The sequence below is a fragment of the Thalassophryne amazonica genome, chromosome 2, assembly GCF_902500255.1.
Source record: "Thalassophryne amazonica chromosome 2, fThaAma1.1, whole genome shotgun sequence".
Taxonomy (NCBI): domain Eukaryota; kingdom Metazoa; phylum Chordata; class Actinopteri; order Batrachoidiformes; family Batrachoididae; genus Thalassophryne; species Thalassophryne amazonica.
In genome coordinates, this window is record NC_047104.1 from 92,643,316 (window position 1) to 92,669,308 (window position 25,993).

General features: G+C 39.5%; 1 protein-coding gene across 2 annotated transcripts in view; it reads left to right on the forward strand.

The window, feature by feature from the left end:
- kif7 (kinesin family member 7) overlaps positions 1 to 25,993 on the forward strand; it is a 75,069-nt gene that overhangs the window by 42,920 nt on the left and 6,156 nt on the right. For both annotated transcript variants that reach the window (XM_034189359.1, XM_034189368.1), the window contains exons 13-17: positions 2,432 to 2,629; positions 8,898 to 9,023; positions 9,310 to 9,486; positions 9,568 to 9,783; positions 10,024 to 10,230. In XM_034189359.1, coding sequence (XP_034045250.1) covers positions 2,432 to 2,629; positions 8,898 to 9,023; positions 9,310 to 9,486; positions 9,568 to 9,783; positions 10,024 to 10,230 — 924 coding nt within the window. The remainder of the gene's footprint in view (positions 1 to 2,431; positions 2,630 to 8,897; positions 9,024 to 9,309; positions 9,487 to 9,567; positions 9,784 to 10,023; positions 10,231 to 25,993) is intronic.

The window sequence follows — 25,993 nt, forward strand, 5'->3', positions numbered from 1 at the left end:
GGCGGCTTTGCTTAAAGCCGTCTAAATTTAAGACTGGGTCCGATCACTGCAGCCATCTCTGTGTGTGTGCGTGTGTGCGTGCGCGAGTCGGCTGGCTCCAAGGAGGGAGAGGAGGGGGGCGGGGGAGGAGCGCGCTGAGCACAGAGTGAAAAACGACACAAACTAAACTGTGGCGCTGCCTTTATTTCTCTCTGGACTGTTCTGACGGTACGTCCTGTTCACACCGTGTGCAAGTGTCTGTAACAGTTATACTGAAATTATGAGATGAAATAAATTGGTCAAAATTCCTTAAAATGAGAATATATGAATGAACAGAATAAAAATTACACGTGTGATTAAAAAAAAACTGATGTGGAGAAACTCTGCAGTGATGTTCAGAAGCAGAAAATCACATAAAGCAGCTGAGAACTCTGAACTTTAACAGGCTGTTATTTTCCACAGATATTTATTTTAGATGACTTAATGTAGATGTTTTATGTTCAAGCACAAAACGTGACTGAGGAGGAGAAAAAAGAGGAAATGAACTCTCGTCTGAATAAAAATACAAGCTGCTGATTTTTATTTTTCAAAATTATTAGGCTGCAGTTCTGAGTTTCATTTATTTCGAAGTAAGTTACCGCTTATTATTTTCAAAAATCACGAGTCAAATCAGTCTGCATTGTTCAGTTTTTCCTGCATGTTTGTGTACTTTTTCCTTCTTTTTATAAGAGTTTGGTTTTTGTGTTTGTTCTACTACAAAGTTTGAAAAAAACAATAAAATGTTAACACTTTTCCTTATAGCAGTTCTTTAATTTCAGAAGTGGAACAGAAACAACCACAAATAAAAACAATTAGGGACTGTATGTAAAATGATGATAAAATAAAAATGTTGTTATATTCCCAGTTTCTCCACTCACACCCACAGAAGCCAAACGTTCTTCCAAAGTTGTGTCTTGGTGGCTTCTCTCACTTGGCTTCTTCCAGCATGGACATTTAGTTTTTGACAACTGCCTACATGACACAGATTTACCATAAAGTACCACACTGTTTGTATTTTTGAATGATTGATGTAAATAAAGTCTAAGAAATATGCGGTGAGTTGGAAATATTCATGTATTCATCCTCTGACATTTCCCAAGAAAACTGGCTGTAAATATTATTAACTAATTCTTCCATTAACAATAAACTGCCCTGTCCCAACCCTTTTTCTTGGAAAATGCTGCAGGCCTCAAAGGTAGGAATGGATATATTAACAAATAAATAAATAAAATAAAGCTGACCTCACAAAACATGAACTATGTTGGTTTCATACAGTCTGCAGTTACAGAAATAGAAGACAAAGTAAATGTCAGGATCATTACTTGTCCATCACCACCACATTTTGAAAAACTGTAAGACCACAGGACATGCATTATTTATGTTTTGTGTCTTTTAGTGAAGTTTTTTTTTTAGTTTTTTTTTAGTTTTTTTCATTTGGATTAAGGCAGTAAGTGTCTCCCTGTATTACCACAGGTGAACTGTTTCTGTTGCCACATCTTCTGAAATAAAACTGCAGAACACTAAAGCCAAAAACTAAAAGAGGGAAAGTAGATGTGATAAATATTTAATCTGAATCTCAGTCCCAGAAAATGTTGAAATGTAATGATTTTTCTATTTCAGCTGCAATTCTTATGTTGGAATATTAAAGTTAAAGTACTTACAATCAAAGAAGTATGACAGGTTTTTATTAAGTGACAAGTCAGAGCAAAGTAGATGTGATAAATACTTAATCTGAATCTCAGTCCCAGAAAATGTTGAAATGTAATGATTTTTAAATTTCAGCTGCAATTCCTATGTTGGAATATTGAAGTACTTACAAACAAAAGAAGTATGACAGGTTTTTATTAAGTGACAAGTCAGAGCAAAGTATATGTGATAAATATTTAATTTGAATCTCACTCACGGTTGTCCTGCCAGGGTTACTTGTCCATAGGACAAGTACACTAAAAAGCTTAATGTCAATGCCCGTGTAGTTAAAACTCTAAATGGATCAGTTACTATTATTATCTATCATTATTTTTATCTATTACTGTCATTTTCACAGCATTCATCCTTGAACCAAAATACGTAAGTATTTCAAAGGGCAAATGTCAACTTTCCCCAGTTTCTCTGTGTTCAGCATTAGACACACATACACAGAAGCCACTTGGCGTTTAATATATAGATAAAAGACAAAAGATTAACAAATGAACCCTGCTTTTTTTGTTTGTTTGTTTGTTTTCTTACAGTTTCAGTCATCATCAACTGCCAGGGTGATTAAAATTAGGCTATGAGAAATTCCAATCAATACTGGGAAAAAATATTATTTCTTCTCCCGTATCACCCAGCCCTACTTGTACATGAGACTTTTATGACCTTATACTCTGTATATCTGAACTGTAAACATCTGAACATCTAAATGATTGTACTTTAGGTTTTAAGCCAACGTCAGAGAGATACAGCTCGTCTGGCTAACTTGCCAGCATTGAGTGAGCGTCGAGTGCTAGAGCTGGAGCGCAGCGTACAAAATATGAGACAACAGCAGGAGCAGCTCCAACGCCGACTGCGCCAAGAAAGTCAGCAGAAACGACGTCTGGAGAGCGAGATGCAGAGAAGAAGTCACAGAGTCAAGGTACAGCTTTTGACGTACACACTGTCATTCTTATACTATTATGGTAACTGTGGGCCACTGCAGTAGAGCTGAAATTACAGTTTCAGAATAATTCTGATTGAGAAAAGTTCTTTCAGTAATTACCATCATCTGTTTTGCAGGATGCTTTCAAATATGCAGCAGTTGGTCCAGCAGTTTAACCCAAAAAATCACCAAAACCTCTGAGTGCATTGGAAAGTTGCACAACTAGTGTTTCTTTTCAGTCATTCTCATATAGAAACAAGAGGAATATTTTAAAGGCTCAAACACTATGACCAGCGCAAAGCATTGGGTCATACAAATGGAGACGAAATATTGATTTGCAGAGCAGAATGTGAACGTTTTGTGATTCTGGGGGGGGGAAATGGGTTGAACAGAGTAATAAATGAAAAGCATAACTGTCACACACATCACAACTATGACTTAAACTGGATTGGATGAAGTGTCCTTCGCATGACACTTCATCACTTCGTTACAACATGAATGCATGAAAACAACAGTGTCTGTTATAATGAAACCAGCAAGTTGTTTACCTGAGGAATTACTGTGCTAATCAAGTGGATGAAATTTGTATGTTTGTTTGTTTTTCGTGTTTGTTTTTTTTTCTGCCTCCTTGCGAATGGAAGTAAGCAGCAGTCAGCATTCTTGATTTCTTATCAAGATGCAGGTAAGATTTTATTAGTTAAGGATCATTAAAGTGAATGTTAATGAATACCTCAACTTTAAAGGCTCTCCCATATGTGTGACAAGAATGAGGTGATAATTGTTTCTATTTAATGTACTTCATGACAATATCGCAGGGAGTAATTGCTGATAGTGTGAGAGTTTGTGAGTACTTGATTACAAAAGCAGTCATACTTTTGCTGTTGGTTTTGCCTGCTTTTTTACTTTGGTGGAGCAGAAATCTCAGTGTGATCAGGAGATGGGCTGTGAATAAGTAGGCTTGGGTTTGATTCCTCGTCAGACTACCTGTCTGTCCTTGGACAAGGCAGTCAGAGTGGCATATCGTCCAGGGCGAGTTCTAGACTATCGTATACATCATGCTACAGAATCCGGAGATGAGAACCGGCACCATCAGGCCTCTGGACCAATGCTGGACTTACTTCTTACTATGATTTTAGCCTCTGCATATGGCAAAGGATGCAATTATAAACTGTGGTGTTTTTTGAGGGGTGAGTGCCATGTGCACAGTTCTTTGTCAATAAGTGAAAATTTGTATTGCGTGTGCCAATGTGTTTGTGTACCCATTTGTGCATACGTCATGTGTCTGTCTCCATGTGTGTGTGTTAGATTTGCAAAAGATCTTGTCATACGCTTCATTAGTCACATTGCATTACGTTTTGTGTATGTTGCAAACTTCAGTTATCAGCACACACACTGCAATACCGTGTGCGGTTCTGAACAAAATTTAGTTTCCCAGCACACATGGACATACCTCCAAACCATGTGCAGCAGATTACCACAGTTTGCAGTTTATCAACATTTTTTGAACATTTCAAAATGTTGTGATTGCCCTGCACCTGTTGTGACTTCTTTGCTATGTAATCAGTAGCCTGCAACATGCAGCTTTGTTTATCACAACCAAACAGGCTTTTTGTTGCAGATGTGAGAGGGGCTTATTGAAAGCAGTGTTCGAAATCGGTACAAGCACAAGTAGCTGCAAAATGTTTCAAACCCAAATTTAAATGAATTCATAAACCTCAAGATCTGTTATAGTGTAACCAACCTTCAGCCTCACACATCATAATGGTTGTTTTTAACGTAATTGTTATATTAACGACTTAAGGCCGTTGGCACTAACCTCTGAAGCTATGAAGTGCTTCGAGCATCTGGTCCTCCACTATCTCAAGTCCTACCTCCCTCTTACCTTGGACCCACACTAGTTTGCTTATCGGGCAAACAGGTCATCAGCTGATGCCATCACCACTACTCTGCATACCACCCTGAGCCACCTGCAGAAACCTGGGACCTACGTCAGGATGGCTTTTGTGGATTGCAGCTTGGCTTTCAATACCATCCTGTAGGGACCTGTAAGTCAAAAAGATGACTGACCTGAAATTTCCACCCTTCACCTGTGACTGGATAAAAGACTTTCTGACTAAGCATCCACAAGTGGTAGAGGTGGGAGTGCGACCCCTCAGTTCCTCCACCCTGACACTCAGCACCCCCGCAAGACTGTGTGCTGAGCCCCTTCCTGTATACCCTATATACGTATGACTGCATCCTCTCCCACCACTCAGACATCATTGTCAAATGTGCTGATGACACAACAGTGGTGGGCCTGATCACAGTAGATTAAACAGCATGAGGGGAGAGAGGCTCGAGGCATGGTATTCCGCAAACAACTTCACGCTGAATACCATCAGAACCAAGGAGATGGCCGCCATAGCTTCCAGGAGGGAGGGAGGAAACCATGCTCCCCTTCAGATCAGTAGCTCCTGTGTGCAGAGGGTGTCCTCCTTCAGGTTCCTGGGGGTGCACCTTTCTACGACCTAACATGGTACACCAACACGTTGGCAGTGGTGAAGAAAGCCCAGCAGGGGCTGCATTTTTTAAGACTGCTGAGGAAGTACCACCTGGAAGCCTCCCTGCTGTGGACCTTCTACCGAATCACAGTGGAAAGCATCTTGTCATACTGCATCACAGTGTGGTTTGCAAACGGCACAGCGGGGGACAGGAGAGCGCTGCAGCAAGTGATTAAAGCAACCCAGAACATCATTGGCTGCCCCGTCCCTGGAAGACATTGACACATCCCGTGGCCTCAGCAGAGCACAGTAAATCTGCTTAGATCAGTCACATTTGGGCAAGGGTATCTCGTGCCTTCTGGAAAAAGATTCAGAAGCCACAGGTGTCAAACAAATCACCTCAAAGACAGTTTTTACCCATGGGCGATCAGACTCTTGAATGCACAGGTGTGACCCCCACGGGTTCCACATTCAAAGAGAATCCAACCAATTTCAATTTATTTTCATTTCACAACAAATCACAACAAAGTTGCCTCAAGGTGCTTCACACAAGTAAGGTCTAACCTCACCAACCCCCAGCGTAAGCACACAGGTGACAGTGGGAAGGAACAACTCCCTCTGATGATTTGGGGAATAAACCTTAGGCTGGGCATACACTGTACGATATTTTCAATCGTTGTACTTGGCTCCAGCTCAAACTGTGCGACAAAACCGCAGAGTTTAAAAGTTCAGAGCGCACGATTCATGTTCTCACACGAACGGCCCGATGCTCTGATGCGATCTGACTGCTCACATTGTACGTTCAAAAACCACACGTCGGACTGGTGTTTCCAGAGGTAAAACGCAACAGAAGCTTTTTTTTTTTCTTTTTTAAAAAAAAATTTATTCCATGGCTATCAGCACGCACAGTGAGTGAAATCGGGGGTGGGGGGGTGGGAGGGGAGAGACCGAACGCATATGCGCGTGCGCACACACAGCAGACAGCGACATGATTCACGAGAGGACGGTAAAAAAAGAAAAACATTCATAACAGGTGTTGCTACTTACACTGTTGTAAAAATAAACTATATTTCATACGGAGTCATACAGCTATGCAAGGTGTAGCAACTTACTCCCTCATCTGTCGTAAATCCTATTGTTGTCTGCTGTGTGTGTGCGTGCACGCGCATATACGTTCATTCTCCACCCACCTGATTCCACTCACTGTGCGCGCTGATAGGCATGAACTTTAATATGATATTAGGTTATTGTGAGGGAACGCAACAAAACAATAAAGAAACACAAGACTTTACATGAGATCACTGTTTGCTCTCTCCGGTGTTTGCTCATGGACAGTGTGCGAGGTAATCAGCGCGTAGATGCTTGTAGCACTGCTTCAACAGCGCGAAACCCTCACGAGCCACGGCGGCCGACCAAAATATCAAACAGGTTTGATTTTCATCCGACCATACGATTCTTGATCGGGAGGTGGTCGTGAGATGTTAAACGCAGCTCGTTACTCCATGTAGACTGCACGATGCAGGACGCACGATTAAGCTGAAACTCGGTGCGATCCAAAAAATTCTCGCACGAGTGAAAAATCGGCTGAAAAAGAGCCAAAGCTCGCACAGTGTAAGCCCACCATTCAGCAGACCAGACTCAAAGGGGTGACCCTCTGCTTGGGCCATGCTACCCACACAATTTACAAAACAATTCACAAAACGAATATACAGGAAACCAAGTGCAATATTTATTCTTACCATTGTCATGTCTTTCATTGACAGCCATGTTTCAGTGACATGGTTTATTTTATTCTGTTTAATTTATTTTATTCTAGAAGTGTCTTATTCTTGTACTGGAGGGGAGTAGGGCTGGGTATCAGTTCATATTTCAAGAATTGATTTGATTCCAATTCTTAATATTCAGAATCGATTGTTTCAATCCAATATTGATTTGGATTAGTGTTATTAGAACAGTTTTTTGAGCTTTTTTTTATCTGATTGTCTAGTTATTCAACATATTAATACTACTTCACAAAATTTGGCCCTCAAAATTCAGGCAATAGTGTTTCAGGGACTTATAAATTAAAAAAATTTCAGGGGGACAATGGCCCCGTCTCCTCTAAAAAACTTGCATATGCAAGCGCTCGCTGCGCAGCACACTGCAGGATAACTTTTCTCCTGTAGCAGGAGAACGCAGCTATGGGAAAAGTTTTCCTAAGTTCTCCTGCAGCAGGAAAATGTGGCTATGTGGGAAAAGCTGTCCGAAAAGCTGTCCACAGTCCACACCAGAGAACCTTTGTGTGTTGTCCCACGGAAAAGGCACATTATGAGTAACAAAACAAAAAAAAAACCTACTGTGTGAAATATAAACAGTGGATGATTCTCTTTTCTTGCCCACAGCAACAGTCCCGGTAGTCGTGATTGACATCTTTAAATGGCTTTGACAGAGGTTGATGAATAAATGTGGAGGTGCAGCTTCTAAATCAGAACCAGTGCGTCCACAATCAATGTAGAGAAATTATCATTTTCCTGTTACACACCCTCAGAAACAGTGTAATGGCCTAACTGCAGCATAATGTTTTCAGGCACGCTGTTATAACGCTACTTTGAAGTGCATATATGTGTGTGTGTGTGTGTGTGTGTGTGTGTGTGTGTGTGTGTGTGTGTGTGGGAATTAAAATGAGAATAGATTTATTATCGGTGAATCGATCTTTTCAACCCAGCACTACAGGGGAGATTTCATTGTATGCCCAGTTGTACAATGAAAATAAACAGCTATTCTGTTTTATACAACAGCAGATCCTTGTCATTTGATTGGTGGTTTGTATGTCAAGTGATATTGATCATTTGTCCCATTTGCAATTTTGTTACATTTACCATGCAATTTTGGTTCCATATGTTTTGCACCATTGCATGTCGTGGAAACCTTAATGTAAAAACACAATGTATTACGTTTGTGTGCATGCAGCAATCAAGCATTGATGGACCGCATGCTTACAGTAACACTCTCGCATCCTTTGACTGTGTTAAATAAAACAAATAATGAACTTTTCATGCACCTCATCGAATGGAACATTTCATCTTTCACCTCATGAAATATTCTTACCATTGCACTCATAAACATTCATTATTTGTATACTACAGTATGACATTGATCCCAAACACACCTCTCAGGCAACAAAGGAGTGGCTCTGTAAAAAGCATTTCAAGGTCCTGGAGTGGCCAAGCCAGTCTCCAGACCTCAACCCCATAGAAAATATGTGGAGGGAGTTGAAAGTCCATGTTGCCCACCGACAGCCCCAAAACATCACTGCTCTAGAGGAGATCTGCATGGAGGAATGGGCCAAAATATCAGCTACAGTGTGTGCAAACCTGGTGAAGACTTACAGGAAACATTTGACCTCTGTCATTGCCAACAAAGATTATGTTACAAAGTATTGAGTTGAACTTTTGTTATTGACCATATGCTTATTTTCTACCATAATTTGCAAATAAATTCTTTAAAAATCCTACAATGTGATTTCCTGGATTTTTTTTTCTCATTTTGTCTTTCATAGTGTGTACCTATGATGAAAATTACAGACCTCTCTCTTCTTTCTAAGTAGGAGAACTTGCACAATCAGGGACTGACTAAATACTTTTTACCCCACTGTATTTTGTTATTTTAGACAAACACAAAGCAAAGTGTTATAAAATAGTAATAGTTTTTTCCCATTTACTTAAGCTGGTACAGTTGTGTAATTTAGACCTTTTTTGTCCCTGTAATTTGCATTTATGTTTTCCACATCCACATCCTTTCTGTAGGAACTTGAGATAAAGAATGAGCAACAGCAAAAGATCCTGAAGATAAAGACAGAGGAGATTGCTGCCATCCAGCGACAGAGGCGCAGTGGTAGTAACGGTTCTGTCGTCTCTTTGGAGGAGCAGCAGGTATGACAGTAATCTCAGCAGTGGTAGTTATTGTCAACAGCAAATTCCTAATAAACTGCTACACAGTGTTTTTGATCATAATGTAGTAAAAGTTGATTAAAAGGATATGTGCAGATTTGCTTATTTATTATACACTGTCTGGAAACATGGGTGTAAATTCTCTTCATTATGTAGCACGTTTGATTTGGTGTTTGTGAACACATTACTGCTGTCTTCCGTATCCTGGCTGCTGGATTCAGTTTTTGTTTTTATTTCCACGGGGTGTCTACTTTTGTGTTTGGAGCAGAAGATAGAAGAGCAGAAACGTTGGCTGGATGAGGAAATGGAGCGAGTACTAGAACAAAGAAGAGGCCTGGAAGATCTTGAAGGAGAACTCAGTAAAAGAGAGGAAATCCTGGCCAAGAAAGAGGCCCTTCTGCAGGAACGCAGTGGACTGGAGACCAAGAGGCTTCGCTCTAGTCAGGTGCTAACAGAACCAAACAGTTCATATCGGTCGCATAGAAAAATGGGATAATGCTAAAAAATATTTATTGCTTCTCTCCAGGCTCTGAGTAAAGACCTAGTGATGCTTACAGGACGTATTGAGTCACTTGAGCGAGAGCTAAGTGAGAGAAACGGACTTCTTCGTAGCAGCAGTGCACAGGACTCTCAACAGATTCGCCAGGAGATCTCGAATCTGCGTCAAGAGAAAGACTCTCTCCTAAAGCAAAGAGTTGAGCTGGACGATAAACTGCGGCAGGGGACCCTGCTCTCTGCTGAGGTCAGATATTGAACTGGGCCACAGTCTCTGCATTTAAGCTGCAGAATTACTCATTTTGCTTTTGTTTTGAATTGATGGTACATAGAGTGATAAACATTTAGTGTGACCCAACCACATGCTCTTACATAAATGAGTGGAACTCTGATCTGCCTTCACAGATGGCTGTAATTTTACCTGATTATGACTGAATTTGGAGGTTCGAGGTGTTCGTAAGTATGTGTGTTTACTCTTCCATTCCAGGAGGAGCGAACCCTTTTCCAGTTGGACGAAGCGATCGAAGCTCTTGATGCAGCGATTGAGTACAAGAATGAGGCCATCACTCAGCGACAGAGACAGTTGAGGGCATCTGCCAACATGCTGTCACAGTGGGAGATGAACCTCATGGCCAAACTCAGTTACTTGTCTGCCTCAGAGACAAGAGCTCTGTTGTGCAAGTATTTTGACAAGGTCTGTAGAATGTTTATCTTCTTGACATTCAATTTGTCATTTTTAGTTCTCATTGACAGAGTTCCTCCTAATCTCAGTTGTATCAACTGCATATCTCACTGTGTGTGTGTGTGACTCACCTAGAGATTAAGGGTCTGATTTACTAAGACCCCATATAGAGTTATAAATTTCATGAACTTTCCAAACTTTTGTGTGTTGAGGTGGAGACAGTTTCGTGGATGATTTACTCAGAATTATTGCACATTTAATTACTGGTGGTAATATGCCGTAGACAGCAGTATCTAAATGGAATTTTGTATGTTAATTAGAAGTTCAATCAGCCACTTATAGGTATGTGTTTTGTGCTTCCTATATTTGAGCTGTGCCACATAAGTGAGCATTTTCACACATTGGCAATTAAAAAACGAAACACAATCTCCTATTCCTGACATTTAATTATTATTTCATTGACATTATTTAAGCAAACTGGTTAATAATTATGCTATTTTCTGCCGGTAGAATGCACACAGACAACTGTGCATTCTACTGAGCGTGCATAGACAGCTGTGCATCATCCCACACAGACTCCAAGATACTCAGCATGGAAAGCCAGAACTGTGGTCCCCCTGTTACACATGGTAACATTCACGTTTTAAAGAAACAAGCATTAAGTAAACCATTAACTCTTTAAATATGCCTGGCATTTACAACCCCTGGCAATAATTATGGAATCACCGGCCTCGGAGGATGTTCATTCAGTTGTTTAATTTTGTAGAAAAAAAAGCAGATCACAGACATAACACAAATCTAAAGTCATTTCAAATGGCAACTTTCTGGCTTTAAGAAACACTATAAGAAATCAGGAAAACAATTGTGGCAGTCACTAACGGTTACTTTTTAGACCAAGCAGAGGGGAAAAAATATGGAATCACTCAATTCTGAGGAAAAAATTATGAAATCACCCTGACTGTGGATGACTGGATGAAAGTCATATTCAGTGATGAATCTCGAATCTGCATTGGGCAAGGTGATGATGCTGGAACTTTTGTTTGGTGCCGTTCCAATGAGATTTATAAAGATGACTGCCTAAAGAGAACATGTAAATTTCCACAGTCATTGATGATATGGGGCTGCATGTCAGGTAAAGGCACTGGGGAGATGGCTGTCATTACATCATCAATAAATGCACAAGTTTACGTTGATATTTTGGACACTTTTCTTATCCCATCAATTGAAAGGATGTTTGGGGATGATGAAATCGTTTTTCAAGCTGATAATGCATCTTGCCATAGAGCAGAAACTGTGAAAACATTCCTTGCAAAAAGACACATAGGGTTAATGTCATGGCCTGCAAATAGTCCGGATCTTAATCCAATTGAAAATCTTTGGTGGAAGTTGAAGAAAATGGTCCATGACAAGGCTCCAACCTGCAAAGCTGATCTGGCAACAGCAGTCAGAGAAAGTTGGAGCCAGATTGATGAAGAGTACTGTTTGTCACTCATTAAGTCCATGCCTCAGAGACTGCAAGCTGTTATAAAAGCCAGAGGTGGTGCAACAAAATACTAGTGATGTGTTGGAGCGTTCTTTTGTTTTTCATGATTCCATAATTTTTTCCTCAGAATTGAGGGATTCCATATTTTTTTTCTCTCTGCTTGGTCTAAAAAAGTAACCGTTACTGACTGCCACAATTTTTTTTTTCCTGATTTCTTATAGTGTTTCTTAAAGCCAGAAAGTTGCCATTTGAAATGACTTTAGTTTTGTGTCATGTCTGTGATCTGCTTTTTTTCTACAAAATTAAACAACTGAATGAACATCCTCCAAGGCCGGTGATTCCATAATTTTTGCCAGGGGTTGTACAATGAAGGATATTTTCTTTTTCTTTACATTCAATGTCTCGGCTACTGGAACAGAGACACTCAAGTGCAATAACTTATTGTGAAGGTTTCAAATGTACAAAATTTTCTTTTGACTTTGATAAAGGCCCAGTCCATCACCTAGTTGCAAGTTTCTCCCATAATTTTGCGCACTCAGGTGGCTAAATTCCAAATTGCATGTTCATGAAGGCAAACACATAAATTGCCAATATGCGCTATTTTGCACATTTGAAAGACGCAATCCTCAGTTAGTAAATCAGCATGTAGGGTTTTGTTTGCAAGCGCTATGGTGGTTGTGCATATGTTTATACACACAAACATTTAATAAATCAGGCCCTAAGTGCATACAGTTAATGGTGTGTGTGTGTGTGTGTGTGTGTGTGTGTGTGTGTGTGTGTGTGTGTGTGTGTGTGTGTGTGTGTGTGTGTGTGTGTGTGTGTGTGTGTGTGTGTGTGTGTGTGTGTGTGTGTGTGTGTGTGTGTCACATGAGAATTTTTAGTTACTGATTTCATTTTATACATCACCAGAGGTAAAGGACACTGAACCATTTTTTAATCATTGATTAGAATAAGTCACATTAACTAAAAAACATGCCAAATATTAAACATTGCTCTTTATTATGAAAGCTGATTTTGATTTTAGATGTTGATTTTTTTTTTTTAAGTTGATTTATGTTTGTGTTAAATGCTGCTAGCAGCTACTGAACACTGTAAAGACCTACTTTGGTTTGATAATACTCATTTTTCCTGGTTTTTCATTGCACATCGAAAACACTAGACAGCAGTGACCTTATCCTCTGGAATGACACAGAGAACAGTCATGGAAGATGTGAATAACTCATAGCCTGCATTCAAATCCTCACTATGTACTAATGTCCATTAGGAAACTACTATCTAACCCAGGGATGGGCAATCATGTGCCATGAATGGTCAAGATACTGCAGGTTTCCCTTTCTACCAGTCACCTTAGCAGGTGATTTCATTGATGTTCAGGGGAGAAGCTCATCAGCAAATCCACCTGCTGAAGTGATTGGTTGCAAGGAAAACCTGCAGTGTCTTGGCCCTCATTGTCCACCCCTGATCTAACCGTTACTATCATACATATTAGAAGTAAGCGAGCCAGGAGTAGGGACACATTTCGGACATACAACACCACCACCATCTTACCTGTCCTTTGACCTGTATGTTTACAGATGACTCACTTGAGCATACCCATGTAGGCCACAAAATTTATTGTTGTTTATTGTTTATTATACCTCATAAATGTATATTTGTACAAAGTCACACCCCCTTGGACACCGCTACCATTTTCGTGTATGTCCACCCTCGTCTTTCAGTTTTCCCAGATAGCTCTTCTTCGGTAGCCAGGCTCAAGCTTCCTCAAGAGATAGCATAGTGTAGCCCATTTGAACACTGTGGAGGTAGTAGTAGCAGTCAACTGGATATAGTTTGAGTACTCCTAAATGCTTACTAGTATAGGCTCTGGGGGGGGTTTTCGTGTACATTTCTCTTTGAGAGCCAAAACTTGCATTTTCACCTTACATATGATGAGGACATTCAAAAAAGCTTGGTTAAGATTTTCATCCGTGGTACGTTTTTTCTGCAGCACGATTTATGCCATCACAGTCCATGGCTAATGGGTCGAAATTCAAGAATTCAGGTTTGACAGAATAACTAACAAGAAGACAGTATCAGAATGAAAAAAATCACCTTTATCTATCATGTTTAGACATAGCATACACATTTGCTACATGATTTAATGTCATTAACAGCATTTTGTATCCAAAAACATTATTTTTTCCCATATTTTGTACTTATTTTGCCGAAAAATCACTTTCAGTTTTAAGGTCACCAACAGGTTGTAAGCCTCCCTAGATACCACTTGTGAGCATATAGAGGCCAACATTTGGGGAAAACTTCCTAATGGTGTCCTTTCATAAAAAATGCCTTCAATTTTTATTTTCAGTATACTGCAGGGTCATTTAGGGGGGTTGATGAGAACTAAAGTTTCCCCTACCCCAAAACCATTTTTTTACCGAATCAATTAAAGTACTTCTTCTTCATGGAATAATGAATATACAAAGTTGGTTTGTAGTCCAGTTATAGTGTCTGATGAAGTCTATTGAGTCTATTGATAGTGCCTGAGGAAGGCCCTGGTGGCCGAAAATTCGCTAATAATATGACTTTATATTCCATATAAAAAATACACCCTGACATCACACTCAGTTTCAGTTTCCTACTGTATACCATTGGAATTTTAGTACAAAAGCTCAAAAAAAGAGGGCAGCACTAGTTGTTAGAGTCCCTTCTTGTTATGAAATCAAATAAAAATACAATTCTTGATTTAGATGAGATCACTGTGTCCATACACTAATGACATAAACATAATCTATTTCTGTTGTAGGCTACTACTGAAATATGCTTGGGTTCGATAGGCCTACACACCAGACATCCATGAAATCACTTCTTGGCCACTTAGGCCATTGTGAATCCTAAGAAGGCCTTTACAAATACATAAAGGTCAGAACAGACTGTGATGATGTAGATAAGATCTGTTATGGACTTCCGGTCTGATGGGCGACTCAGTGGCAGCCTAAAAAGAAAGCTCCCGACAGCTAATTCGGGAAAATACCCAAAAACAAAATCCGTTTTTGTGATCAGTTGATAGTGGGTTACAAAAGTGCATTTAACATTTAACGGAACAAAGTGCAGAGGAAGAGGTGCAACAGCAAGCTACTAGCAATAGCAACATCGAGAGCAACCCACTGCTAAATGCTAATATGAGAGACGGGGAAGGCAAGTCTGACTTAATCCTAAAAGAGCTCCGTGATTTTAGGAGGGAAAACAAAGAACAACTAGAAGCAATGAGAGAAGACATGAGCGAAATTGGCAGGAGAATGGATGAAGCAGAGGAACAAATAATGACCGTGGAATCACGCGTACAGACCTCCGAAGAGATGCTAATGGAGTTAGCAAAACTGCAATCTCAAATCGAAGCTCAACTCCTGGACTTACAGGGTCACTCCAGACGCGATAACCTCCAAATATATGGAGTGAATGAGGGGGCTGAGGAAAGGGCTCCATCTGTGATTAATTTTGTTGAAAATCTTCTTGTAAATGGCTTGAGCTTTCCCACGTCTATTGCACTTGGTATTGAGAGAGCGCATCGCGCTGCCGGAGCTAAGCCTCCAGCCGGAGCTAAGCCTCGGTCCTTTGTGGTCAAGTTTGCAAGTTACCAGAGGAAAGAGGAGATTTTACGTTGGTCGTGGCAAACAAAAAGCTTTGATTTTCAAGGCAAGAAGATCTACATGGACAGCGACTATGCCCCAGAAGTTCAACGTAAGCGCAAGGAGTACAAAGCAGCAAAGGTAGTACTCCATGAGAAGAACATCCGATTCCAAACGCCTTTCCCGGCCAAGTAGAGAGTACATTACAGCGGAGGTACAGTGACCTACAACTCTGCGCAAGAGGCAACAGAGGACATGATCAAGAGAGGGATGAAGGTCGACGTGGTCAAAACCCCCGTTTCAATGATGGAGAAATTTAAGCAGCAAATGTGGCAGACGGTGAATGAGAGAAAGGGACAGAAGGAGTTGGGACTCAGACGCCAGGATTTAAGGAGAAACTCCAGGAATTTCGACTCCAGAATGTCAATGCTTGAAGCATTTGCTTCCAGAAATTCAGAAAATGCGGTAAAATGTTATAATCTTGTTAACTGATGTTAGGACCTCAGAAAGCTACCCTTATTTGTTGAGTACTTTTCTGTTACGGGAACCACAATACTTTTTGGTCGGTCCAATACTGATGGATGAGACACCACAGACCCACGTTACAGCCACCAGGCTAAAGAGGGCGCTCCAGCGCAAGAAGACGGAGCAACCCTTTCCTCCTCCATGGCCAACATTGAGGCCCCTTTTTGGAAGTCACAGTGTTACTTTAATTTTTCTACTATTTGTTCTACTGTTACTAGTTCTTTGTTTCGAGGGATACAGGTTTTGCTTAAAGGAAATATTAAAACACAAAAATATGCAAGATATTAAGTCTGTTAGGGTAGCTACATATAATGTTAATGGGTTGGGAAATCCTGTTAAAAGGAGTAAGATTATGACAAAGTTTAAAAGGGAGGGAATTGAGCTGGCTCTGCTCCAGGAAACACATTTACCTACATTGGAACATGAAAAATTAAAAAAATGGAGATTTAAACAATTTTCATCATCTTGTTCCCAAAGTTCAAAGAGAGGTGTTGTAACATTGATCTCAAATAGACTAAATTTTGAGTGTATTCAGGAAAAAAGAGACTCTGAGGGAAGGTATATTTTGGTTAAAGGTTATTTAGAGAGTATTTTGATAACAATTATAAATGTTTCTGCCCCTCCAGGTTCTGAATGGAAATTTTACAAACACATCTTTGAGTTAATTTCCATAGAAGCAGAAGGAATTCTGATTCTGGGAGGTGATCTGAATGTCCGGCTCAATCCACTGATTGATTCATCAAACCCACAGGCACAGGGAGCAAGTAAAATAACTAAAAGTATTATAGCGACGATGAAAGAACTTGGGCTCCTGGATGTTTGGCGAGAACTCAGCCTGATACAAAGAGATTATACATTTTTCTCACACCCTCATAATCTTTATTCTAGATTAGATTATTTTTTCATATTTCAAAATAATATTCATAGGGTGATAAATTGTAAAATAGGAGTTATGGACTTATCAGATCATGCCCCAGTTTATTTGGACATAATTATAAGCAGTGAAAAAAGAGATACATCCTGGAGATTAAATATAAGTATTCTACAGCCTATGAGGGAGCAAATTAGAAAAGACATAGAGACCTAATTGAAAATGATAATAAGGAAGTCACGCCCATAATTATGTGGGATGCATTAAAAGCGGTTATTAGGGGAAAAATTATTGGTTACAGTTCAAACTTAAAAAAGAAAAGGAATCTCCTTCTAACAACTCTCCAAGCCCAATTAAAGACCTTTACAAAATGCCCACAAATTGAACTCAAATAGGAACTTGAAAACAGAAATAGATAAAACAAAGAATGAAATAAATCAGATTCTTGCTAGTGAAATAAAGAAGAATATGACCTTTGTAAGGCAATGTTATTATGAAGCGGGAGGAAAATCTGCAAAGTTACTGGCTTTCAAATTAAGAAAACAGCTGGAAAATACAGTTAATAAAATAAAGGACCCCCAGTCAAATATTATGGTCTCAAAATTAGAAGATATCCAACAGGCATTTTTGACATTTTACAGTCAGTTATACTCCCAACCAAGAGTGAATGATAGCCTTATGACTGCATTTTTGGATACCGTTAATTTACCAATAGTAAGTGAGGACCAAAACAATCACCTGGTCTCTGAAATTACTGAAAAGGAAGTCAAAAAAGGAATATCTGAATGTAAAACAAACAAACAATCAGGACCGGATGGGTTTCCATCCGAGTGGTATAAGGAGATGAAGGACCTTATTGCCCCTATACTGACAGCCTCATTTAATCATGTTCTAAAATATGGATCAATACCTCCATCTTGGAATGAGGCAACCATATCTTTGATTCATAAAGAGGGAAAAGATAAAACTGACTGTGCTAGTTATCGGCTCATAAGTGTACTTAATCAAGATTATAAAATATTTACACACATCATTTCCAAGAGACTAGAAAATATCTTACCCGAAATAATAAGTTTAGACCAGACTGCCTTCATTAAAAATAGACAGACGCAAGATATTATTCGCCGAACATTACACATTATTATGTAGTTAAAACCCAGGATAAAATGTTGTTGTTGAGCCTTGACGCTGAAAAGGCATTTGACCGCGTTAACTGGAAATTTCTGTATAAAGTTTTAGAAAAATTTCAATTCCACCAATCATTCATAAGAATGATACAGTCACTGTACAACCCCTGGCAAAAAATTATGGAATCACCGGCCTCGGAGGATGTACATTCAGTTGTTTAATTTTGTAGAAAAAAAGTAGATCACAGACATGACACAAAACTAAAGTCATTTCAAATGGCAACTTTCTGGCTTTAAGAAACACTATAAGAAATCAGGAAAAAAAAATTGTGGCAGTCAGTAACGGTTACTTTTTTAGACCAAGCAGAGGGGAAAAAAATGGAATCACTCAATTCTGAGGAAAAAATTATGGAATAACCCTGTAAATTTTCATCCCCAAAACTAACACCTGCATCAAATCAGATCTGCTCGTTAGTCTGCATCTAAAAAGGAGTGATCACACCTTGGAGAGCTGTTGCACCAAGTGGACTGACATGAATCATGGCTCCAATACGAGAGATGTCAATTGAAACAAAGGAGAGGATTATCAAACTCTTAAAAGAGGGTAAATCATCACGCAATGTTGCAAAAGATGTTGGTTGTTCACAGTCAGCTGTGTCTAAACTCTGGACCAAATACAAACAACATGGGAAGGTTGTTAAAGGCAAACATACTGGTAGACCAAGGAAGACATCAAAGCGTCAAGACAGAAAACTTAAAGCAATATGTCTCAAAAATTGAAAATGCACAACAAAACAAATGAGGAACGAATGGGAGGAAACTGGAGTCAACATCTGTGACCGAACTGTAAGAAACCGCCTAAAGGAAATGGGATTTACATACAGAAAAGTTAAACTAAAGCCATCATTAACATCTAAACAGAAAAAACAAGGTTACAATGGGCTAAGGAAAAGCAATCGTGGACTGTGGATGACTGGATGAAAGTCATATTCAGCGATGAATCTCCAATCAGCATTGGGCAAGGTGATGATGCTGGAACTTTTGTTTGGTGCCATTCCAATGAGATTTATAAAGATGACTGCCTGAAGAGAACATGTAAATTTCCACAGTCATTGATGATATGGGGCTGCATGTCAGGTAAAGGCACTGGGGAGATGGCTGTCATTACATCATCAATAAATGCACAAGTTTACATTGATATTTTGGACACTTTTCTTATCCCATCAATTGAAAGGATGTTTGGGGATGATGAAATCATTTTTCAAGATGATAATGCATCTTGCCATAGAGCAAAAACTGTGAAAACATTCCTTGCAAAAAGACACATAGGGTCAATGTCATGGCCTGCAAACAGTCCGGATCTTAATCCAATTGAAAATCTTTGGTGGAAGTTGAAGAAAATGGTCCATGACAAGGCTCCAACCTGCAAAGCTGATGTGGCAACAGCAATCAGAGAAAGTTGGAGCCAGATTGATGAAGAGTACTTTTGTCACTCATTAAGTCCATGCCTCAGAGAGTGCAAGCTGTTATAAAAGCCAGAGGTGGTGCAACAAAATACTAGTGATGTGTTGGAGCGTTCTTTTGTTTTTCATGATTCCATAATTTTTTCCTCAGAATTGAGTGATTCCATATTTTTTCCCTCTGCTTGGTCTAAAAAAGTAACCGTTACTGACTGCCACAGTTTTTTTTCCTGATTTCTTATAGTGTTTCTTAAAGCCAGAAAGTTGCCATTTGAAATGACTTTAGTTTCGTGTCATGTCTGTGATCTGCTTTTTTTCTACAAAATTAAACAACTGAATGAACGTCCTCCGAGGCCGGCGATTCCATAATTTTTGCCAGGGGTTGTATAACTGTCCAAAGGCAAGAATCAAAGTAAATGGAGCCCTTTCTGAATTCCCCTTTCTAGAAAGGGGAAACAAGCAGGGATGCCCAAGTAGTCCATTGTGCTTTGCCATCTTTATTGAAGCATTGAGTTGAGGTGTTACCCAAAATACTAATATTACTGGGGTGAGCATGAGTGGTCAAGAACATAAGATTTCATTATTTGCAGACGATTCTTCTTCTTCTTCTTTGTCTTTCGGCTGTTTCCGTTAGGGGTCGCCACAGCAGATCAATCGTTTCCATCTTACCCTGTCCTCTGTATCTTCCTCTGTCACACCAACCACCTGCATGTCCTCTCTCAGCACATCCATGAACCTCCTCTTTGGTCTCCCTCTTCTCCTCCTGCCTGGTGGATCCATCCTCAGCATCCTTCTCCCTTTATACCCTGGGTCCTTCCTCTGCACATGTCCAAACCATCTCAATCTCGCCTCTCTTTGTCTCCAAACCGTCCCACCTGAGCTGTCCCTCTGATATGTTCATTCCTAATCTTGTCCATTCTTGTCACTCCCAAAGAGAATCTCAACATCTTCAGCTCTGCCACCTCCAGCTCTGCCTCCTGTCTTTTTGTTAGTGCCACCGTCTCTAAACCATACAACATAGCTGGTCTCACTACTTTTTTGTAAACTTTCCCCTTCACTCTTGCTGATATTCTTTGGTCACAAATCACTCCTGCCACCTTTCTCCACCTACTCCACCCTGCCTGTACTCTCTTCTTCACCTCTCTACCACACTCTCCATTACTTTGCACAGTTGACCCCAAATATTTAAACTCATCTGCTTTCACCACTTCTACTCCTTGTAACTGCACTATTCCACTGGGCTCCCTCTCCCTGACTCATCTCTTCCCAGTCTCCTTTCCTACTTGGATAAGTGAAAATTACAGGCCGATATCAAATCTGTCATTCTGTTCCAAAATTTCAGAAAAGGTGGTTTCACGGCAGCTCATAGACCACCTTACTGAGAATGATCTTTTTGAGCCGCTGCACTCTGCTTTAGGAAATATCACTCCACAGAGACAGTGCTCACTAAAGTTGTGAATGATCTTCTGCGAGCAATGGATTCAGACACCACTACGGTTTTGGTGTTGTTAGATCTCAGTGCTGCCTTTGATACCGTGGATCATCATATTTTGCTCAATAGGTTGGAGAATTTTTTTGGGATTACTGGAAGTGCCCTTGCCTGGTTGACGTCATATCTGTCCAGTCGTTCTCAATGTGTCTTGTATAATGGCACTACCTCTGACCTTGCTGACATGAGATTTGGGGTTCCACAGGGATCTGTTTTAGGCCCCTTGCTTTTCTCCCTGTATGTGGCACTCCTTGGGTGTATACTGCAGAGTTTTGGGATTACCTTTCATTGTTATGCTGATGATACTCAGTTGTACATGCCGATAACTGCGGGAAATCTCACTCCCATAAAATCCCTGGAGGACTGTCTTCTATCAGTGAGAAGTTGGATGTCTAGTAACTTCCTACTTTTAAACTTTGATAAGACTGAAATGATGGTTCTTGGTCCAGCAAGACATCGGCATCAGTTTGACCAGCTGGCGCTCAGCCTGGGTTCCTGTGTCATACATCATACAGACAAAATGAGGAACCTTGGGGTAATTTTTGATCCCATGTTGTCTTTTGACCTCCACATCAGGGATGTTACTAGGACTGCTTTTTTCCATCTGAGAAATATAGCGAGGATCCGCCCCATCCTGTTCATGGCTGATGCTGAGACCCTGATTCATGCTTTTGTTTCTTCTAGACTAGATTATTGTAATGTTCTATTTTCAGGGTTACCACAGTCAAGTATTAGGGGTCTTCAGCTGGTTCAGAACGCTGCCGCCAGACTTCTGACACGTAGCAGAAGGTCTGAACATATCACACCCATTTTGGCATTTTTGCACTGGCTCCCTGTCTCTGTGAGAGCAGATTTTAAGGTTTTGTTATTGACTTATAAGGTTGTTCATGGACTGGTGCCATCTTATCTGGCTGATCTGGTGGAACTCTACGTGCCGGCCCGGGCTTTGCGGTCGCAGGATGCGGGACTTCTCTGTGTTCCCAGGGTGAAGAAGAAGTCAGCAGGTCAAAGAGCCTTTTCGTATCGTGCACCCACCCTGTGGAACAGTCTTCCTGCGACCGTGAGGCAGTCTGAGTCTGTGGACATTTTTAAGTCAAGACTCAAAACCTATTTTTATTCTCTTTCTTATGGATAGTTTTTATCTTTATTTGTTTTATTCTTTTACTTCTGTTTGTATTCATGTATTTGAATTTTTTATTCATTTTTAATTATTTATTCAATTTTATGTTGACTTGTTTTGTGTGAGGCGCCTTGAGACGGCTTTTGCTGTGATTTGGCGCATTATAAGCTAATTAAATTAAAATACGTTTGGCTCAGTGTCTGGGTATAAATTAAATATCTCCAAAACACAGATACTTAGATTTAATTATCAACCTTCCCAATCACTGACTTCTAAAATTCAATCAGACTGGAATTTGGAGTATATAGGGTATTTGGGGGTGAATATTCCAAAAGACTTATCAAAACTGTACTACATAAACCTGAATCCTCTTTGCCAGAAGATCAAAAGTGATATAAAAAGATGGGGTTTACTACCAATTTTTAATTTTGATTCTAGAGTGGATACAGTTAAAATGAACATTTTACCCAGGATCTTGTATTTATTTCAAACACTCCCAATTCCAATTAGTGACATGCAATTCAATAAATGGGATAAATTAATTTCTAGGTTCATTTGGCAGGGGAAGAGGCCATGATTGAGGTTGAAGACTCTTCAATTGGCTAAGGAAAAGGGAGGCCTTGCCATGCCATGTTTTAAGGCTTACTATATAGCAGCACAATTTAAAACCCTGGTGTGTTGGTGCAGTATTGATTATGAAGCCATATGGAAAGAAATAGAAGCTAAAATTTCTGAAGATGGTCCAATTCAAGCCAGTTTAGGAGACAGAAGACTTATTAAAAGACAGATTCAACAAGGAAATCAATGGATTAAATTGCCATTAAAATTATGGTTAAATTTTATTAAAACAAACAAATTTTTTGATCAGGTGAGAATACTACGTTGGGCTTCCAATAACCCACATTTCGCACCAAACGGAATGGATAAGATGTACGGATCCTGGACAAGGCAGGGCCTAACTTCATACTCTACCTATTTTTCCAAGGAAACTTTGAGGGACTTCCAATCACTAAAAAGACAATTCCAGCTCAACAACAAGGATTTCCAACAAGGTCTTTCCATTTGTTGGAGGAAATATGGGGCTCAGGTAGTGAATCATTTACATTTGTTTTGGTCATGTCCCCTAATACAACATTTTTGGATGAATATTCAATCTGAAGTGTGCATAATGTTAAATGTACCATCACCCTTAAACTGGGATGAGATGCTATTTGGCCTTTTGCAGTCTGTGGACACAAATAAAGAGACAAAGTGTCTATTTGGAATTTTAAGTTTGGCAGCTCGGAAATTGATTACCAAAAACTGGCTAAAAACAAACTCTCCAACCCTGAATGATTGGCACAACATTGTCTATTCTATATACATAATGGAAAAAATCATTATGTCTAACAGACTTCAAAGTGACAAATTTGAAAAAATATGGGCAAAATGGAAAGCATATGTAAGGATAAGAAAGCCCGAATTTGTATGATTCGTTAATATTTGTATATGGAATACTGTTATGGTCAAAACTGTACACCCTCAGTTAATGTTTGTGTTTTGTGTTGACATGCAAAAGAAAATTCTTTAAAAAAAAAAAAAAAGATCATCTGTTATTACTTTGGAAACTTACCTATCAGCTCTACTTTGTAATAGCACATACAATAGCTTAGAGAAAGGTGACAAGGTCACTTCACTTTCAAAACAAAGAGAAGAAAATGGCTTCTTCCTAAAAATAGAATGGCTTAATGTTACAAGATGTGGGTTACTTTAAGAACAATAGATGGCAGCGTGGTCTTGGATATGCTTGGCTCTAGGGAAATGGATGGGGAACTTAGGCCTTACATGCATGTATTAGACATAGACCAACTTCATGTCTCCTGGGGCCATGTGGAGGACATTTTGGCAGCCATTTTGAAATAATGCAAATGAGGCAAAATTGAAAGGGGTTAAAATGGTGTCAGTGAACTTCCAGATAACAACACCCTGTACCCTAATAGCAAAATCAAGTTTCAATATCAATTACTCCATGAATTAGAACTAATCAGCTGATTTGGTAAATACTGTTTTTTGGGGGTAGGGGAAACTTTGGGTCACATTAACCCCCTCAATGACCCTGCAGTATACTGAAAATAAAAATTGAAAGTGTTTTTATTAAAAGGACCCCATAAGGATGTTTTTCATAAAAGCTGGCTTATTTTTGTATATAAATAGTATCTAGGGAGGGTTGCAATCTTTTAGTGGCTTTCAAACTAAAAGTGATTTTTCAGCAAAATTAGGGGGAAAAATCTTTTTTTTTTTTTTTGTCAAAATATTCTCCAAATGACATCTAAACATGGTGCAAATGTATATGCTACATCTCAACATGACAGGTAAAGGTAATTTATTTACTATGCCACTGTTGTCTTGTTAGTTATTCCGTAAGATATGAATTCTAGAATTTTGGGCAAATAGCACTGAACCATAATTGAAAATTGGGCGCTGCAGAAAAAACGTACCACAGACAAAAATCTTAACCAAGCTTTTTTGAATGTCCTCATCATAGGTAAGGTGAAAATGTACACGATTCAAAGAGAAATGTACACGAAACGCCCGGCTGTTTTCTCATCCAGAACCGCAACAAAAACTGCTTTTGCTTAAAATTTTTACCCTGATAGAACATAATCAAACAAGTTTCAAGGTGTACTCCCTAGGACTACCCAGTTTAAAGATGTTTGAATATGATTGAAGCTGTTAAGACTACGAACGCAGGAAGTGACCACATAATGATGCCAATTTGGCAAATTAGGAGGAAATTTTTGAACAGCTCAAAAATTTCAATCCAATTTCAAAACTGGTGCCAGTGATGGACATAACTACTGTTTACTGTTTGTTCAAGATTGACAAAAGATGGGTCAAGGAGTTACTGTGATGCTTCATAACGCACGAAATGGGCAGGAACAGCGCTCTGTGGAATAGGGGTACAAGTATAAACAGGGGTGTGCTGCAGTGTGCTAAGAAAGGTGGTGTGACAAATGCCATGAAAGAAAAGATTATGTAGTTTTATATTTGAAAAGGAAATGTAAAATCTGTGCCTAAAGGCGCAGGCCTTTTGAAATTAAACAGTCGTTGGATCTAGTTATTCTTTTTGTACCTTCAGAATTGACTGGGAATTTGTTAAACCAAAGCAGAATAAAGAAATTCCAGATTTGTTTTTTTTGTTTTTTTGCTTGTTTGTTTTTATTAATCTATTGTAAGAGCCACAACTCGAGTCAGTTTAATTTAGTTAAATATGATGCAAACTTCATATGTCATTATTTTGTGTTATCTTTGATAGATATAGAGTTTGCTGCCATGTTCAAAAACCTACATACTGGAGCTTTAATCTATGACCAGTAGAGAGCTGTGTCAGACACCATGAGACAGAGTAAATGAAAACTATTTTTTCATTAAATGTTTTTGAATTGGATTGCAGCTTTTGTTTTTCATGTTGCATGAATTTACTCTGCAGCACGTTTCTTTTTTCCAGAACACCAAATTTTGTCAATTTTAAATTTGATATTGTGCAAATTTGTGTAATAAAGCATCACTCTACAGATTAAACATCACCGTAGGCAGCGTTGCTATTCAGCGAACATCCCATTCCTGAAATCTAACACCAGTTCATATAAAACATTAATAAGCAACATAATAAGTTGGTGGCGTTGTCTTCTTAAACACGGATGCAGCGCAGTCTGATGGCATATGGGGACAGTCATTAAACACAGATGTGTTTAATGATCTGTGTGCTTTGGCTTTTAGGTTCCTAGTTTGGAAGAAAAAAGTAAGTTAACCAATTCCATTTATTCTTCACAACTTTTTGTATGGAGTGATGCAGGCTGGTTGTATGCTGTCCACTGTAAGTCGCCCTTGTACATCTATGCTCAGACACACAGCAGGCTGACCCACCTTCTACCACAGACAGCAGGAGACAGGGACAGAAGCAGTGACTTGCTGACGGCACAAACAGCCAAAACGGAAACGTTATTTAAAAATCCATTTGTGATTGTTTTAAATGCGCGCCCTGGGGATGTGATACATATTCTGTTGCGCCCAGCCTTGTTGATTTTGCATTAGAATGGTGTAAGCACCCTA